This window comes from Bacillus rossius (genome assembly GCF_032445375.1).
Source record: "Bacillus rossius redtenbacheri isolate Brsri chromosome 4 unlocalized genomic scaffold, Brsri_v3 Brsri_v3_scf4_2, whole genome shotgun sequence".
In the NCBI taxonomy this organism is placed as follows: domain Eukaryota; kingdom Metazoa; phylum Arthropoda; class Insecta; order Phasmatodea; family Bacillidae; genus Bacillus; species Bacillus rossius.
This window is the reverse complement of record NW_026962011.1, coordinates 31,152,211-31,171,827: the sequence shown is the minus strand read 5'-3', so window position 1 is coordinate 31,171,827 and position 19,617 is coordinate 31,152,211. Positions and strand designations below refer to the sequence as shown.

At 34.4% G+C, this 19,617-nt stretch overlaps 1 protein-coding gene across 4 annotated transcripts in view; it reads left to right on the top strand.

The window, feature by feature from the left end:
- LOC134542504 (MPN domain-containing protein) overlaps positions 1–19,617 on the top strand; it is a 32,584-nt gene that overhangs the window by 7,167 nt on the left and 5,800 nt on the right. For 2 of the 4 annotated variants that reach the window (XM_063386853.1, XM_063386856.1), the window contains 8 exons: positions 5,116–5,247; positions 7,870–8,028; positions 9,413–9,506; positions 10,146–10,248; positions 12,048–12,217; positions 12,985–13,233; positions 15,360–15,520; positions 19,454–19,546. In XM_063386853.1, coding sequence (XP_063242923.1) covers positions 5,116–5,247; positions 7,870–8,028; positions 9,413–9,506; positions 10,146–10,248; positions 12,048–12,217; positions 12,985–13,233; positions 15,360–15,520; positions 19,454–19,546 — 1,161 coding nt within the window. The remainder of the gene's footprint in view (positions 1–5,115; positions 5,248–7,869; positions 8,029–9,412; positions 9,507–10,145; positions 10,249–12,047; positions 12,218–12,984; positions 13,234–15,359; positions 15,521–19,453; positions 19,547–19,617) is intronic. The other 2 variants (XM_063386854.1, XM_063386855.1) reach the window with 2 other exon arrangements.

The window sequence follows — 19,617 nt, the reverse complement described above, 5'->3', positions numbered from 1 at the left end:
GATTTACAAAACTTATAACAAACCAATACTTTTTTAAAAAAGAAAGGGGCAAATATTAAAACTAAAATTACGTAGCAGCCATAATTCAAAATTAATTAAAATAAATCTAAAATCAAGTGGCCATGCCGCCTATGGCCACAGTTTTTGAAATAAACACCTGTAAACTGGACCTGTAGCAGTTTCCCTTTTTTTCGGGAACTTGTAGTAGATTGTAGTATGTGAACTTGTTTTATGGAACAGGCTCCTTGAATTGAACCCTCAACCTTATAAAAGTTTGTCAGGTCAGCTATAAAGTTGTATGATCTTTCGCTCTCGTTGAAGCAAACAATTTTCTTCAACCAAATTTACCCAGTTCAAGCCACACACAAAAAAAAACTGCTGTTGAAATTTAATGCTTGGAAGTCAGTTTTCATAACTAGTGTTGTGTGTTAATAATTGTAACGTTAATTTAAAATTCTTGCCACATATTTTTATATTGGTTGCTTTAAAGGTGCACACATACTATGGTGCAATGAATGTCATTGTTTGTAGCAAGCAATTTTTTTTTTTCCTTTTTGTGCTTATATAAATGTGGTAGTATTGTTTCTAAAATCTTTCATCCCATGCTTAGGGAGCGTTCAAGTATTACGTAACGCAATTTTTTGATATTTTTGACCCCCCCTCCCACCATGTATTGCGCCGTAACGTTTTTATGTACCCCCCCTCCCCCCTAGTAAAACGTTACGTAACCCCAAGTGACCATTTTTACCTAAAGTTACAATTATGTGGCGTAACGTACCGGAATAAGTCACTAAAATACCTTTGTTATTTGTTTTAATCGCTTTAATGTTATTTATTAACATTTGAAATGTCTTGTTTTTAAAAGCAAGAGCTTTCTAATGTTTTTTTTGTCCTAATAAATTTTTACTACATTTAGCAATCATACATTTAATAACGTCGTTTTTCTGACTTGGCCCTGTCCTTACACACTTTTTGCTTTATCCGCCATTTTTCTTCTCACGCATTCTCCTATTTTAGCGTTTTACTAATAAAGCTATTAAAATCAAATAACAAATTTTATTTATAATAATTATTTTTACCTTTGGCAATGCAATTACAAACATAAAACTAACTGAAATAAAACATATTTGTCAAAATATAATCGTATTTAAGAATACGATCGAACGAAAACGAAAAACATTTAAAATAAAATTAGCCATAATTAAAATAAGTAGATTGTAAAAAAAAAAAATTCAATTGAAGTTTTACTGCTCCTCTGTCCATGGGCTTGCCAGCCACTCAGATTCTTTCATTACTGGCATCCGGAGAGCAGACGAAGAGAGTTCCGGAATTGTTAACCCGCTTGCATCAACTTCGTCTTCGTCAAGCCAATCGGCATCCTCAGACGATGTTTCACAGCGACGCACAATGCAGAGAAGCTCATTTGCCCTTCTTGCAGCAAGTCGCTGTGGCCGTACTCGACTTTCATGAAGGTCTTGGGCAGTCTTGCCATGCATGAAACGATTGTGCATTTGCATACTCTTGTGGGATGTAAAATAAATCCCACAGGTTGAACATACTCGGTTCTTTAGGTCGGATTGTACCGATGGGCAAAATAAATCGTAAGGCATCTGCTAAACCCTTCTAGAGGAGGCGACAGATCAACAGACAACCTCACAAGAAGTGGCGAAAACTTGCATGATCCTTTGTCTATCTGACTAGGTACCACGAGCTTGTTTGTGGTTTGAAGGATTGGGCAGGGTGGCGGCAGGAAAGTTTCTGGAAAGACAGATTTTAATGCACTCCTCAAGCGGGAACAGCAGGATTCATCCGCACATTTAATAACTTGCAAGAAATATTCCGATTCACGGACGTGAGCGCTATACCACGCCATATTAGGTTCTGCTGGATCCTGCAAACTATCTTCAGGGTTTCTATATTCCGCCGAAACATCGTAGTTGTCAATTTTCATACAGTCGGCCAAGTGCTTGGAGCACATAAACGAAAAGGGTTGCCATCTTGGGAGAACAAAATACGAACAATTCAATCGGGAATCCCCCGTAAAAAATAAACGAAAAGGGTTGCAAACTTGGGAGATTTTAATTCACTAGTAGTTTTATTAACCCTTCAGACCAATCGTCTTTCGTACCACAACATTACTGTTGTGATGAGAGAAAATCTCACACATAGAAAACCGTGTATTGTGAATATCAATACCTACATAATTTCTAATATGGCGATTGGAGTCTACTTTGACAACCGAAGTATAACGAAACCATCCGAAAGCGGTATTTTTTGTTTTAACTACTTTACTGCAGTGACGAGAAAAACTATCACAGCTGTTTATATATATATATATTTTGCTTTACGTTTGGAGTTAAAAAAAACATTCTTTAATCCTGTAAAGCAAGCAGAAGCAATTTTGTGAAGGTAAAAAAAATTAAGTTGTCATGCCATTTGAAATTTTGAGGAAAAAAAAGGTTTAAAAAATGTGTGAAAGAATCTGTCTCTACGCGACCGTTCTGAGGGTTAAAAAAAAAAAAAAACAATGTGACGTAACGCTTAGGTCAAACCCCCCCTCCCTCCCCTGTAACGTATCGTAACGTTTTACAAGACCCCCCCCCCCCTCCCCCAAAAATTCATTACGTAATACTTGAACGCTCCCTTAATGAATGGTTCTAATAAATTAATGTGTTACTAAACATTTGTTTTTTTAGGTTTTGTTGGTAGAAATTATTATAGACATAACTACAGTTCATAATTATGTTTTTTTATGCTGTGCTTGCTCTTTTTCTACACAGTTTGTATTTTTCAAAATTAGTTTTTACACAATTTTTTAAAATAAGTTTTCTGTGTTCAATTTACTGTTTATGTACTTAAAGATTCATACCTAGCAATAAGCATTTTTGGATAACATAACTAGCTGTAAGCATTTTTGGATAAGTAATTGTTTTTGGTCCTTTTTTGGAGAGAATTATTTTTTCTTCAATTGGTAATCAGTTAAATGATTGTAAAGTAGCTAAAACATATTTTTCATTCGTTTTCAATTATAGCCTAGTTCCTATTGTGTATACTTACGTTATAAGAGACAGCATTAACAGTTGAAGGAACAATTTTTTTTTTTTTTTTTTGGAAAGATGAACAGATTATGTTTGAAAATAAACTATAATGTGATCATAAATAAATATGAAATAAAAATCACTAAGATTCTGATTGAGATGTGATAATTGTGAAAAAATCAAAGGTAAAAAATTAAATTTGGCTTTTATGGACGTCTGGTTTGAATGCACACATGTATTGGGCTACAGCGATAAATATTTACATGTTACTAAGAATATAAACAATTATTGTATAGTGTTCCTTGAAAAGTTAAATCTTCCCACATCATTTTAATTTGTGACTGAGACAAATTCTTTTTTTTGATAGTTTCTGTAGAGAGAATATGAACTTTTAAATTTCTCTGTGTCAAAACATTTTTTTTCAAATATTTTTTCACGAATATGAAATCTTTTGGATACGAAAGATTTGATTGTATTGGAAGATTTTATTCGCCATCTCTAGTAAAGATACAAGCCAACTAAGATTGTAAAACTTTGTGACTACAGAGTTGTTGATGGTGGTTGCTCTTAAACTATGCTGTTTTAATTTGGAACTATTCACCTCTCAGCCCAAAAATGTTTCATCTCACATTTAACACACACAAACAGAACTGGGGAATGATTTGGTGTAGATTTGTCTGATTGTCACTTAAGCCATGCTTGTTTCAATATAGTGCTCCACAAGGTTAGTATACTAGTTATATACAGTTTATTTGTTAATTTGTTATTGCACACACGCTTACTTAAGAGTGTATGTCCCGTTTAACACAGTTAAACTTGTAGAATTCCTGAGTGGCCGAACATAAACAAAATGAAAAAAAATATATAGTACATACTTTTTGCATAATGGCAAAGTTTAATTTTTAACATTTTTGTCCCAGTATGAATAAGGAGAACCAAATGGAATAAATAACTGAAATTTTCTGTGTTTAAAAGCAATGCTGGTAGCTACTGCGTGGTATAGTTTTAAATTCCTTTAGAAAATAATATTTAATTTTATTTAGCCTTTTAAAATCATAAAAATTCTGATGAAATTAAAAGTTCAGGTAAAGTTAAATAATTTTTTTCTGAAATAAATTAATCTATATCACATAGCAGCCAGTAAAATTGACTTTAAACCAAAAAATGTTTCAATTCTATATTCTATTTCATTCTCCATATCCATACTGCACAACAATGTTAAAAATGCAACTTTACCGTCTTATTATGTGAAAAGTATGCAATATATGAATTTTTTTTTCTCGTTTTGTGAGAGTCAAGCCTCTCAAGAAGTCTGCAAGTTTAACTGTGAGAAACATAAATATAAAATAATTACCTGGAACAGAACATACACTCTTAAAAGTATTTAAATAAGAAGCTCCCCTTTCCCTCTTCTATATTACTTAAGACCTTTTTGTTCAAACACCTGTTCTATTGTTCACCATGCTATAGTTCATTTGTAATATGTTGTCATCACGTGAATATACTAGCTCCTTGTTATAACAGCCCTGTCTGTATTTGTATATTTCCTTTTTAACTCTGCATATCTTCCTGGTCTGTATCCACTTTAGTTAAAAACTGCACTAATTGAAATAAGCACATCAAGTCAGGGGCCTACTCTGTTAACCTAAAAAATTTATTATTCCCACCAAGAAATGGAATAAATTCGAAATCAAACAGTGGGTAATCATGCTAATTATTAACAACTATCAGATTATGAGAAAGTGCTTAAGTGTGAAAGCTAAAACTTAACACTGGTTGACAGACTGCTTAAGCATTTCCAAACATGCAGCACATAGGTTCAAGTTTTCATTTTCAAGAGTTAAACTATTTTACCAAAAATATATATACAGTGAAAATTACTAGTTGCCACTAGTTTTTTTTTTGGCTATGAATACTACTGTGTTTCGAGAGGCCGTTTGTGGTCTGTGCTACGACTGAGCGTCAGGGTGGATATCCACGGCGGGTGTGACCTCGGAGAGAGAGTGCAGAGCTTGCTGGAGTGTGGGGGGCAGCAGGGCGTTGGTGCGAGTTACCAGGACAGTCGATGTACATGTAGGACTATGAGGAGTCTGGGGAGCGCCGCCTGCGGCTGGGCGCCGGCCCCACCGGGCGGTCGGTCACTCTGCAGATGCTGCTGTCAGCGAGCATTCTCCAGCCTGGGGAGGGCGCCATGTCTATCGAGTACCTGGTGAGCCTTCTCTCTGTCCCCACGTCCGCCTCCTCTTCTCTCACGCCGCGGTCCTTCGTCGTCGTCATCACGCACCGTGTCGTGTTGCGTTTTGCTCCCGCCTCTGTTACGCTGAGTTACGTTTATTTAGCGTGCACTGTCCAGCACTATTTATGTTTCTTGCCGCACTCATTTTATGCTTTTTTTTTTATTTGTTACTTTCCTGAGTTAAATGTTTTTGTGTCTTGTAGTGTATAAGATTAAAAAAAAATAATCATATTATATTCTTAGTACCTGCAAGTGGAATTATGGCCATTACCACCAGATTTTTACTGTCTCTATCAGTTTCCTTGTACCTAGATTTAGACTTAGTTTGAAAACTGTGAGAGCAACTTTATAATGTTACCATACAAAATGTAATTTTTTTAACTATAAAACAGCACCATCCTCAAAATTCAACAAATTTTATTAATGACTATATAGACACCAGTTCTTGAAGTATAACTGATTAAAGTTGTTGGATCATTAAGGGGCCCGCCTAGTCAGGGTTGTATCTGTGTAAGTGAGGTGGTATGATTAGTGCGATACTTGTTGATGTTTCTAGCACTGTATCTCGTCTAAACGCAAGGCTCTGAACTGACTGTGTCTTCTCGTGCACAGGGCAACTATGAAATTCAAACAGTACCCATAACGTAAATGGCAGAGAAATAAAGATAAAGGTGAAATGCAAGTCCCTTGAGTTCTTTCAAGAATCTGTACTAGGCATTTTGTGTCTAAAAATTATTCTGAAAACATGAATTTTTAGCAATTTTTTTTCTTTCCTGTAAATACAGTTTAGAACAAAATACGCAGAGCTGCCAACCATTACGGATTTTCCGTAATTATTACGGATTTTAACCCCGAATTACGGAATTACGGAACATCGCTAGTTTATTACGGAAACGAGGCTTTGTGCTGCATGGTAACGGAAAAATTTACGTTTCTGCTGTGCGTGTTTCGTGAACGCTGTTTGAATACTTCGGTTGGTTGCTCAAATAACGGAACTAGTAAGTGTGCGCATGTACGATGTACTGTCGAAATAAGTAAATTAATTCTCGTGTTTTCAAATAATAATGGGATGGTATTACGTCCGTTGTACGATACAACTAGTACATATCCTCGGACTTATCGTTTGAAGGCTACTTACATCACGATAATTTTTGTACGGTACTTTGGCTAACCTGTGTTGTATTAATTTATTTCTTGAAAGCCATTTTTTTCATCATAGTGTTTTTGTCCGGTTTTTGTCGTGTCTACAGACGTGAAAATGTTTTTATTTTTTTCGATAGTGTTGTGTTCTTCAGTGCCGGTTGTAGAAATGAAGCGTGAGACAGAATAATGTGCATCTGTGGGAAAAAACACGCAAGACTTCAGAACTTTCCACTTAAATATTCAAAAGAATGGCCATGATTGTCGTTTTTAAATGTTTGGAACGCCACGGTTTTGTAATGTATGCGCGTGTGACTTTTCGATTGCACATGGTGAAAGGGATGACTGTACACGGCATATTGAATCAAAGAAACATGCAGAACATTTTAAAGCCGTGACTAGCAATAAATCTATATTTTCGTTTTTTCGCTACATCTGAAGAAACGAAAGTAACGAACGCAGTTATTGTTTACAAGTCCTTGTGTTTGTCTTGTTTGTTTACATGACATTTCTTATCGAACCAGGATAAAAGAAGCAAATAAAAAGACAGTTGTTTTAAAGTTTAACTTTGAATACATTGAATTGAAGATTCAAAATATCCAGTAAAATTATTAATATTTCTTACATATTCAGATGATTGTATTGTTCAAATAGATTTTTTTATGTATTAATTTGCATTGTATTCATATTTTTCTTTTTCTTTTGCATATTATTGTCGTTGTTTTATCTTGTGAGTGTGTTATAATGCCCCAGGAAAAATTTATCGTGCATGATTTACGCGTACTTTTTTCATATACCTAATTGCCATTACTGATGGGTGTGATTTGAGGTTGGCAGCTCTGAAATACGGAACATAACTACTCATAATCCGCCCTCATAGAGAATTTTTAAATTCCTTTCTTAAATAGACCCCAATCTGATATCTTGAGCAGTTTGCAAATTGCGTGGTTTCTTTTGAAGCTCTGCACACCATATATGTACCCAGGTAGGCGGGACACTTAATGTATAATGTTGGTGCACAGCAGGAACATTATAAAATATAGTTGTATTGTGGTCACATTTAAGTTAGCAGCCAAACAAAAATTTAATGTAATGGCTCAAAATATGTGATTTTTTTTTAACCAGAACCTTATTTTGTGTATACAATATTCATGTGTGTTAAACTGTTATTTATTATATTGTGGTTCTCATACTTTTTTTTATATAGTTTGTCTGGATTTTGTTGTTAATTATGTTGCTTGAGCTGTCATTTCATGCACCTATCTGATTTTTTTGTAACATGTGTTTTTCTTAAAATAATGTTGTATTTGTTGTTTTCCTTTCAGTTTTTTTTCCGGCAGCACTTATTAAGCACAACACTGTTTTACTATGTTTTTTAGCTTGTAGAGTAGTATTTTTTTTTGTTTTGTTTTCTAACTTCAGGTCATGAGAATATCTGTGCGCTTCTTTTTCCAGGGCCAGAGATTCATAGGAGATCTCCTGCCTGATGGGAAGATCAAGTCGCAGGAGACGGACATAATTTTTGCGTCGCCGAGCGCGTGGGCGATCCACTGCAGGAGAATCATAAACCCGGAGAAGAAGTCTGGCTGCGGCTGGGCTTCAGTAAGTTCAACAGTGGGTACCGTACACACCTGCACTTTCGTAGTTAGTGGGCCTGCCTGCATGTTTGGCATGTGTGCATGAGCATGGCTGAGAGTGGGCAGTACACACGCTCTCTAACTCTTATCATATGGAGGCCTTTCAGAGACTGTGACAGGTTATTTCCTGGGCAAACATGAACTCTGTATGTGTGATGCTGTAAAATCTTATAAAATGTTGACACTTTTATCTTAAAATTAAATTTATATCTCTGTTCAGTTATCCATATATGTAGTTATTTTGTTATTAGTTGATCCCAATAACTTAAAAAAATTTTTGACTGTTAGATAATAACGCAAAAATTACAATAAAATTACAAAAAAAAATTTGTTTAATGGAAGTTAACTCACTTTAAATTTTACAGGTTAAATACTGTGTGTGATGTCATTATGAAATGACGAGCTGAAAGATAGTGCACGTCCTGAAGCATAAATTTATTTGCATAGCTAGGTATTGAAATGTTCCTGCTGTAGTAAAATTTATTTGTATCTTTGGCCTCGTACAATCCTTTTCAAAGCAGAGTTTGTTTCATAATGTGTATGACAGAACTGCACTATCTCTACATTTTAATGTTAAATAAGGATTGTCAAAATTGTAATGTCTATTTTTTAAGTTTTTAAGTATTTGGGGGCAATAAGGTGCCAGTATATCTGTGATACAGACATAGCTCTTTAATCTGGCTGTCTACAGTTTGTCATTGTTTCTTTTTATGACAAATTATAACAAAGAGTATTAAAGGCTAGTTGTACTATAATAAAGTTATATATTTTTTAATACCTATGTGGGGTGTAAATCCTGCCATTTTCACAAAAGCAATATATATGGACGAATCACATGGGTCCGCCATAGTTTAGATATTTCAGAGAATTGCACAGATGGAAGCACCACGGTTACACATTACCGTTCATTTGACTTCCATTCCATTCAGGAAATTACTTCTACCAAATGCAGTATACAGAGAGCCAAGATGTTTATCCATCAAAAAGAGGAGAAGCAGTGAGAACACTTTTTTTTTTTAAAGAAAGAAATAGCTACCCAATGTATTTTGTAAAATTTAGATAACTTTACTTGTAATGTTACAAATAAATTTTTTGTTAGCTATTTTTAAAGAATGTGTTAATAGTACATAATATGATATGTTGGAATTTGGGTACTGGCAGCTTTTGGGATTTGTCTTATGGGTATGGCAGACATAGGTAATAAACAAGATAACGTGTTGTTAAAGGTTTTTTTTTTTAGGAAGAAGGTAAACTGTAGCATGGTTGTTATTTTGTTTATTTTTGTATTCATTTTATCAATTTTAGTTTACATTTATTTGTTATAAATATTGTAATTGTGTGTACTTAACTGCTAATTGCAGGTGAAGTACAAAGGAAAGAAGTTGGATGCATATAAAAACATTTGGTTCAAAAAGAAGAAGCAGGATCAGAACAAAGAAAACGAAGGGTCGGATGGTAAGCATTTTATAGAAATTTGGGGGCAATAAGGTGCCAGTATATCTGTGATACAGACATAGCTCTTTAATCTGGCTGTCTACAATTTGGCGCATATCTGTGTGCAAAGTGTACAGCCGTATAGCAGCTTGTTTTAAATGTCATAGGACTGTATAATAATTTTTCTTTAGTATTCCCACTAAAACTAAATTTACATTTTATTATAAAAAAAATTGCGAATTCGGCATGGCTATGGTCCTAAATGTCAGATTACAGAACTTTAATAATTAATTAACAATCAAAATTTATACTACGTATATTTAAATAGGTACTTGCTATTTTACTCTTTATTTGGCTTTCATAACAAAAATTTTTATCATTTGTTTAACCAAGTTAGGTACAATAATTTTTTTGTTATATAATCCTTGTAATCATAAAAAAAAAGATAGTACGTACCTGCAGCACACATTAAATAATTGTAGTAAACACAAATACAAAATAAAGCAAAAATGAAGGTCAAGAAAAGTAACTTGTGTAGGTATATCTGGTCGTTAGAGTCTCCATAGTTTTCACGGACTTGGCCTCAGACCTGAAGCCTAGATGCAGTCAGTGTTGGAACAAGTGAAGTCTCATACAAGTGGTTGTTGGTTTGACGTGTAGATGAAGACATGGAGAGGGAGAAGCTAGCTCCGCCCACCCCACCTGCCCCCGTGCAGCGCGTCGTGGTGAAGCACTCCGTGCTGGGCAACAGGGTGCCTCACCAGTGAGTATAGGCGCCGGGCGCCTACTCGTGTGGTACTCGCTAGAATCACGGCAAGGTTGGTTAGAGCGGGCCGTAGCCAAATCATGAACAGGAATCCAGCCCGCCTGTTCGCCGCCACAATGATTTAAGTATTTTAGTCGTGTCTTACATACTTATTAGTGTTAGTTAGATTTAGTAGTTTTTTCTTTCTTTTTTTTTTTCCTTCAAATTATTGGCAGCTGGGTTTTTAAACTGTAAAGTTGGCAGTATTATCAGTTACAGTACCATATGTAAAGTAAAAAAATAATTGGTGCGAAACTAACTTTAATTTTGCATGCAAATAATTAATAGAAATAAAATAATAAAAGGACTGTAATGATATAAATATGATTGGTAAAGTATAAATTCTATAAAATTAATTTTTTTTAATAAAAGCCAATATATATGCCAAAATTTATATTAATTTAATTTTAATTATTAATAAACTATTTAATAATTTATTATTTATAATGCAAATAAATTGTACATATGGGCACATACAACTCACTTGATACAAATACATTAAAAAAAAAAAAAAACACTTGTAAATACACTTGAAAAAGTTGATAAACACAATTTACATCACTAATATTCACAGTAAATAAATGTTTTAATTAATATGGACCAGTATTCAATATGAATCATGAAAGTATAAGATTTAAAAGCAGAGATATATAATTATTATTTGTATGCAGCCTTTTTTAATCGTGTGAAAATTTCTCTGCATGGTGCGCATGCATCATATAAATTCAGTTAAGGTTTTTTGTAACGTGTCTAAAGAAACATAACCTTAAAAAAAATCTGTAAAAAAAGTTATCAAACAAAGTATTATATTTTCGTATGTAAAAAAATGTTCACTATGTTTGGTCAAAATTCTTTATGTCAAGAAAATTTAAAGTGCTTATATTGAATCAGTATTTTATTTAAGCTGACTTTTCCTTGTTTTGATACATAAAATGTAATATAACCATTTAAAGCAAAACTTTGTCAACACAGACTTAAGTAATGGAAAACAATAATTTATGTAAAGTATTTGTCATGTTGATTTGATTGTGATTACATCACAAGGTTATACAAGGAGGCTTATGGTGATGGCACTGCCAAAGTGGGCACCGACTCATAGAACATAAACGTTAGACATGCCGACATTTCCCATAAAAGCTTGATGCCTTAGCGAACTCTGCCACTGAAAAAACCCTGTGATAAGTTTAGTTTATATTCTAAGTTAAAATATTTGGAATGCATGATAGCTATTATAAAGAGAAGTTGAATTTTCCATTGAAATGTGTAATTGTTTAGGTCAGCACAAAACTTTTAGTATGTAGTATTGCCAAAATTGCAATTACTTTCAGGTTGGCCTTCTGCCGTGAGGTTGTGTGTTGTGCGACTACGTATTCATGCCGTTTCAATATTTTGAATACCAAAGCATTAATTTTTAATTTCAATAAGAAATTAAATAATGTTAAATTTTATATGATTATTCAATTGCCAAATGAAAGTTTAATCTAGTTTATGTGAAAATAATATACTGGTTAGAAGTCAACTCTGGATTGTAAGAAATGCAAATGGAACTATACAAATTTTTAAATTTCACTTTCCAATTTTTGTGAAATATCGCATTTACCCAAACACACGGTACATTTAGGAAAGCAAGACTTAAAAAAATTATAATAATAATAATTCTTACTAGCTCTGTAAATAAAGGTCATTAATGAAGGGTTTCAGTTTCACCGGAAGAGTTGGCCCCGGTGATGCTATCACGGCTGCGCTGGTGTCTGCAGTGACCTCAACACCCTGGTGGAGTGTACGCCGTTCTCGTCGCTGGGCAAGATCCAGCCGTTCCTGGTCTCCATGGCGACCAATGCAGTGCTGGTGATGGACCTTCACTGCCACCTCACCTCGTCGGAGGTCGTGGGCTACCTGGCTGGCCACTGGGACGTCAACGCCCACAGTGCGTGCGTTCATTCCGAGTCTTTCTCGACATCTGCAGACCTTAAGGCCTCTATGTGAACTACATTGTCGTTGAACCTAGGGATATATATTTGGAGACCAAAAGTACCAAAAAAATAAAATTTAATATTAGAGGTTTCATTTGGTGTTGTCCAAACCTCTGAAATATGTAGTTTTTCGATAAAAATATATTTATGTTCAATGTGGGTCTTTTGATATTTTCGTACTTTGATATACATACCAGTCAATACTTTGTTGAATCAATATAAAGTATCGATCTAAACCTCCATTATTTTTGTTTTTTTTTTCTGGTAGAATAAACATGCATTTCCTTGGCCGGAAGTCATTTGTGTTATATTTATGTTGATCACTTAGATAATGCAGCATTCAACAAGAGGAAACTGGGTCTTTTTTCTGTGGAGTTTTTGAAACCTATGTATTTTATGTAGACATGACAGATAATGGCTTTGAGCTCGAACGTTGTGTACTTGTGAAAATTGTGTAAAACCAACGTAGTGTGTTGTCTATATTACAATAAAACAGAAGTCCAAATTACTACAACTTATTATATTGAACGAATTACGGTCTCACAAATATTCACATCATATCTCACAATGTATAAATGTGCATCCTTTGAATGTTCCTTGCCTTGGGGGGAGATTGATTTAAAATTATTTCAATTGACATTCACCATTATTGGTTTGCACTGGTTACGTGCAGTGTTGGTAGCGTATGAAAGGCCTGATAAGAGCAGGGAATATGTTGCAGACCTGGCGATCACGCACGCGTTCCCGTGCCGCTCGCGCCTGGGCGACCGGGAGTTGGCGCCCCTGGTCGAGGCGGACATCTACCGGGCCATCGAGCAGCGTCGCCTGACTCTGGTCGGCTGGTACCACTCGCACCCGTCCACCAGCGCGACTCCCACCCTGAGGGACATAGACGCCCAGCTCGACTACGAGATACGGATGAAGGGTAACAGCGATGCCAGCTACACGCCCTGCGTCGGTGTCATCTGCTGTGAGTTCCCCCGGCCCGCCTCGTCCGCAGCTGAAAACACTTTGGCTCAACATTCGTCTGTGGCTTACCACCACAGAGACTTGGGTTCAGCAGGAAATTTTTCTCATGTCCCAGGCAAATTTTTGTGGGTCGGGTTTTCTTGGGGTACTCCCACCCTTCCTTCCGTTTACCCCCCAAAAATGCATTCTGGCTCTTCATCAATGCCCTCCGTGTTTCATCTTCATTCGAAACTTCTTTTTGCAAGTGCGACTCATTAGCCTGTTAGCAGGTTATTTTTCCTGAGTCATACTCCCTATGTCTGGTGAGGAAAAATGTAGGTGAGAGAAAAGGGAGATGATAAGGATGTTGCAGCGAAATAGAGGATAAAAGAGAGGAGTTAAGACATGGAAGAGGGTGAGAGGTACGTGTCTTCCTTGTACGTTTTGCCAGTAGATATCATTCTGAGTAAGGCTAATGTGTATAATAGGATTCTCCATAGAATAGGTTTTTCCCACTGATTGGGGATTTACAGTACATTCGAAGATTTCCCACAAAATAGGATTTTACTTATTTTCACTAATTAATTTAATTTTAGAGGAGTAATTATCTGGGTATAATTTAAAACTTATTCAGATAATTTTTATAAGATCTTAATTAGTATTTTTTTGTTCCTTTAAATCACAAGAAACATTAATGAGCAAACTATTGTTATTAGAGTGAAATTAGATCTTTCATTAAAAATATTAAGATGTCTATAAAAAATACATCATTTAAAAAAATTTAGGTTTTTTTTTATTAAACCGTTTGGTTTAAACCAAATATTAGCTGACTTATCCATCTCTATTAAATTCTTTAAGTGAATTTCCCCTGAGATAAATTTCAACTGGGTTTTTTTTTTATAGCTAGCATGTAAGGAAAAATTGAACTTCAAATTTGAGGGTAATCTTAGGAAATTGTAGTTGGATTATAACTAGAGATAAGATTATATGGTTTTTATTTTCTGGTCAACTTCATTTTTAAAACTGATTCAGTGTTATTGGTTTTATGTTTTATGAAATATGTTTATTATGCCTGTGTTAATATCAGTTTTTTTAGTTTGAATTGAATACGAATATTGAATTCAAATACTAGTAAGAATAATTTTTTGGGAAAGATGGGGGGGGGGGGATGTCATAAATACATTTTGAAAGAAAATGTGATTGTGTAGTGTTGTGGCATCTGGGAAATTAAATAATACTAATTGAAAGGTTACTTAGGTTAAGTCAGCTACAATTTGTGGTTTATTAACTTGAATCTCCGGTGTTATCAATGTATTGACATGCATTTTGTTGTTAATTCAGTTTTGTCGTAATTTTCTATACAATATTATCCTTAATTTAACTTTTTGAATCAGTGTCTCCTTTTCATTGTTTTCACAAACATGATTAAACTTAATAAATTGGTTATTCACATCAATATTTAATATGAATTTATTATTAAATTACTAATTTAGTACATTTCCTGAAAATAGTATATATGTTTCATGTTACGTTTCATTCAGTTAAGTCTTAGTGATGGGTCAAATCCCAATTTTCTCAATTCGGAATCCCAGAGAGTAACACGAATGTATCCCTCGAATCCGAATATAGGTATCAAGGGTCAAAAATAAAATAAAGTACAATAAATGAAAAATATTAACCATGGTGTTGAAACAGTCTATCTTTTAAATGTTTGTTTCACAAACTAAGTTTCCAGAATAAATACATACTTTTATTTATTAAATTACATGTTAAAAGTTTAATATCTTGAGGCATGGTAATGGAATAGGTATGAAGAAAAAATTGACCTAGTAAACTTCAGAGGTTATCAGTGATAAATTGTTTTATTTAATTTATTTCCTTTAATGTTCTAATCTTTTTTATTGAATATCAAATCCTACTAATACCAACGATTTGATGGTATTTGAGGATTTGATTGGCTCATCCCTACTAAGTGTTGCATTTAAAAATGACCCTGTGATGTAAAAACTTTTTAAGAAAAATTCAAAAGTTCTGCAACTGGTTTATTGTGTATTCGTAGACACCATGCGAACAGCTTCCAGCAGGCGCATCGTTGATGTGAGTGTTGACGGCTGTTGAAGAGCGAATGGACTGTGGCTGGTTTTGTAGCGCCCTACAACAGGGAGTGGCAGTCGCTGGAGTCGTCCGTCGTCAGCTACTGGGTGATGCCCCCGCCGGAGACGAAGCCCCATGAGTACGGCCGGCCGATGCTCATGAGCTACAGCATCGTCCAGGACCAGTACCTGTCGCAGGATGCGCTCAACGAGCTGGTAGGTCTTTCCCGTACTCAAACTTCTCTGCGCTTACCACGCAAGTCAAAGCCATGAAGGGAGGTTAAGGTGACGTAAATATTTGGTGGTGGTAAAAAAAATATATATCAAAAATATCTGACTATATTAAAGGGACTTTTACCATTTTGTACCATTAATAAGTTTATTTCATTTAAAAAAAAAAAAAAAACTTTTAAGTTAAACTGTGATCCCGATTTTTCGGGGAAAACCCGAAATGTTTGGCGGGAAATTACTCTTACCCTTTTCTTGATATTATTGTGATGGTATACATCTCCATGTTCTAATATGGTTGTTAACAAACATCTTTCAAATAAAGCACTGCACCTTTACCAAAGACGATACATGCAAGCAATCGAAAACACACAATTTTCAGTTGTTTAATTCAGTGATATAAGCAGTGGCATAAAAACATTCACAGCCATGATTGTAACAAACACTTCATCCAGCATTTTAAACATACAAGAAAGGAGCATGATTTATTTAACTATTGTTGCAAAACATTAGAGGAATGAACTGCGTCCATGATTAAAATGTGTAAGGAACATGTATTTTGCGAACACAGTAGTTGAAACTGTGTTTAAATCTATGGGTACAATCAGTCTACTACCATCTTCACACAGTATCATCTTACTTGCTTATCTATGACATTATTTTGTTTTGTGTCCTTTGTCTGTTGTGTCTCTTGTGTATCTTGTTTGTTTTTTTGTACCGTGCACACCCCTGTAATCTCTTCTCAGAGTGTTGGTGTGCATGTCACAATTTATAAATAAATAAAATAAAAATTATGGTTATTGTGACTTGTGACTCTAAAGCAAAAAAAAAAGTAAAGGTAAATAAAAGTAAATTCAGAGTAAATGTGTGTGGAATATCAGCGAAAGAATATGTGACCATCATAAAACACTAAAACAAGTGACTAACTAGTATTAAAATTGTAAATATGAGCTAATCACATTACCATTTCGCAAATAAAGCTTTTTATTTTGGTTTCGCAGCTACACCCACCTCTTCAAGTAACGCTGTTTGATTAGCGCGGTTTTGAAGTAACAACGCCAGTAAATTACGACATGACGTGAAGTAGATTCGAATTAGTGCTTTTTTTTACGTTAATTTTTTATTTCCGTGCATGCGCAATGGCAATAGCACTTGTGTAGCATTGCAACGAATTAATAATGTGACTAATCAACAAACAATATTTTGCCCTTTACTTAATAGCTATTCGCTCCCTTCATTACGTATTTATCTCCGATGATGCGCGAGTGTTCAACCAACATTTAGTTTATGCCACCATTCCGTTTACTAGGATGTGCTATATTAATATTATTATTATTTTGTAACTCAGAAATGTTGTTAGAGACACTTTTATGTAAATCACGCTGTCCATGAATTTTTTAAATTTAATCTTACATTTTGTAATCTGAAAAAGTTACTAAACATTTATTTAAATGTACTTCAAATGTATTGAGACTAGGGATGGGGCGAATCCTGATTTCCTCGAATCCGAATCCTAACTCGAATCCTCGACTGGAATTGCCGAATCTCGAACCCAAACCCGAATCTTTTAACAGATGATGTCCACATATCTAATGTAAGTGAGATGTATTCTGCTTGCACTAAAAGTCCCTTGACTTTATCACATGTAGATTGGTACATTTCTGGTATAAGTGTATATAAAGACAACAATTTTTTCTTGAGAAATTTCAGTTTTAGTACAGATTAGCGGTTAGGATTTTTTCTATAAATAAGCTAGAGGTCTGCGAGCCTAAGAATTTTACTTCGAGCCGAGCTCGAGCTTTTGTGGTACAGTTACACTTTTGGGAAATTATTTTTATCTTAAACTTAATATCATGTTTGAATAAAGTATTAAAATGAAGTGGGCTTATTAATTTTGGGTAACTATTTACAGAGTGTGTTTACATTTTGCACTGCTAGAAAAAAAATAACATTTTTTTTCATTGAATCTTACCTGTTTCCATTGGTTCATTAGTAACTGATATCATCCAACTAACATAACCAAGTATATGTTTGTGTAAATGTAACATATCTTTGGAAAAATTTCACCCTTGTCAATTTTTCTGGAGTCCTTACTGAGCTTCAACAAACTTAGCACCAAAAATCATGTTGTTTGAAAAGTACATTCACATTGTTTCAACATTTCCACTTTTCAGCACAATAATTCTGAGAGAGATTGTCACAGAGTATTAAATTCTATTCTTTAATCTATCATTCAGAACAATAATTTGTTCTGCACGTTCAGGAGTTAAATTAGCTCTACGATTGGAGATAGTGTTTCCAGCAGAAGAGAAGCGTCTCTCGCTGGCAACCTGCTTGGCTGGAATGCTTTAGTAAAATTGCTTAACCTCAAAATTAGTGTCATAAATATCTGTAACTGGTCATTAAAGTTTAATCAATTGAAAGTAATAAAAATAACATTTTACTTCATTCAATTTACACTTGCAAAAAAAACATACACACAATAAACCTACATGGAAATAAGTCTTTTTCAATATCCTGAAGTCTGAAATATGTTTACTCATGTCATTAAATGTAGAGCTGTATTGAAGAAGCCGATTTTGCCAATATTTAGTTGAATCGGAATTTATGCCGACTTCCGATACAGTACGCTCGTTAATTTTCGGCCGATATTACTGAAAAACGAAAGAGACTGCCATAACCTAAAAATCCACGAGTACCATTGTCACTTTTCGTAGTATTACTGCATTCTTTCAGATCACATTTTTTCTTAGCAACATGTGCCAACTGTACATATCAATGTTTAACATCCTTTTTTTTTTTTAACAATGTTCTTTAATTTAATATGTCATAAATAAATAATACATTACTATCACGGTAAATATACATCTCAGTTGTTACGGTAACTATAGTGCAAATATGGTAGCTATCTTGCTTCTGTAGTAATTATGGTATTCTACAAAGAATCTTTAGTTCTTTATATGGTAATTATCTTAAAATAACTATTGGGTTTGTACTGTAGTTATGGTACATCATCCATATTTCTTCGTATGTTGTTGTTCATTTGTCTTTTCTTCATATTTACGTGTGCCATTATTTGAGACAAGAAGTTTCAGAAAAAATTTTAACGGACATTATATCACACATTTAATGGCGTAAATGACGAGACCTCGGGCAATTTAAACGCTTTATACGGAAAAACCTACCATGCGGGACCTCGTAAGTGAGTTTTACTGTATTTTTTCCCGTAAATAGTAAAAACCGAATCCTTTGACGAATCCTATATCAGACCCGCCGAACCTTCGAATCCCTAGGATTCGGTGGATTCGGCGGATATTGGATTCGGTCGCCCCATCCCTAATTGAGACATATATTAGTACTGTAAATTGGTTTTCTAAAGGAGTAGTGTCTTATTTAAAATGTTTTTCAGCAAGCATATTTACCTGATTGGAAAATGAATTATTTTGATTAATATATACTCTTATGAAAAAAAAGTATTTGATTTGCACTCTGTTTACCTGGAACAAAATAGGGTATTGCTTCGAGGGACAGGTGTATTTGAAAATGTTGTTCACTAAGCCCAACAGTAACAGTGTCACAGTTTAGCTTAAAATTATGTAAAAACCTGATTTTACAAGGCTAATGTAGACAGATATGTAGAAGGTTTATAAACGTAAAGGAAAACTACTTGATGTATGTGGTACTTAATACCGATAAGCCCTTTAGCACTCAAAATTGACCTTGAAAGGGAGTGATTTTAGTCTTGCTACAACTGAATGTTTATTCTTAATAAATGAACTTTTTTTGTAGGTAATGTACTTTGGATGTATGAAGAAATTGGTATGGGCACTTCAGTTTAAGCTCTTTCACCTTTCAGTTTTATTAAGATTTGAGATATAGTGTTTTATGTATAATGTAGAATTGAATGTTTGTGTTCACCAGAAACGATGCATTGACTTCTACAAGAATGAGAGAGATTTTATCAAGTTCACTGACAAGTACAAGGGGAATATTTCATACTTGGACAAACTAAAGGTACCGTAAAATGAATGAACTTTTTTGTGTGTTGTATTTTGCTTGTTAATCCTGCTTGCCTGGTTACAAAT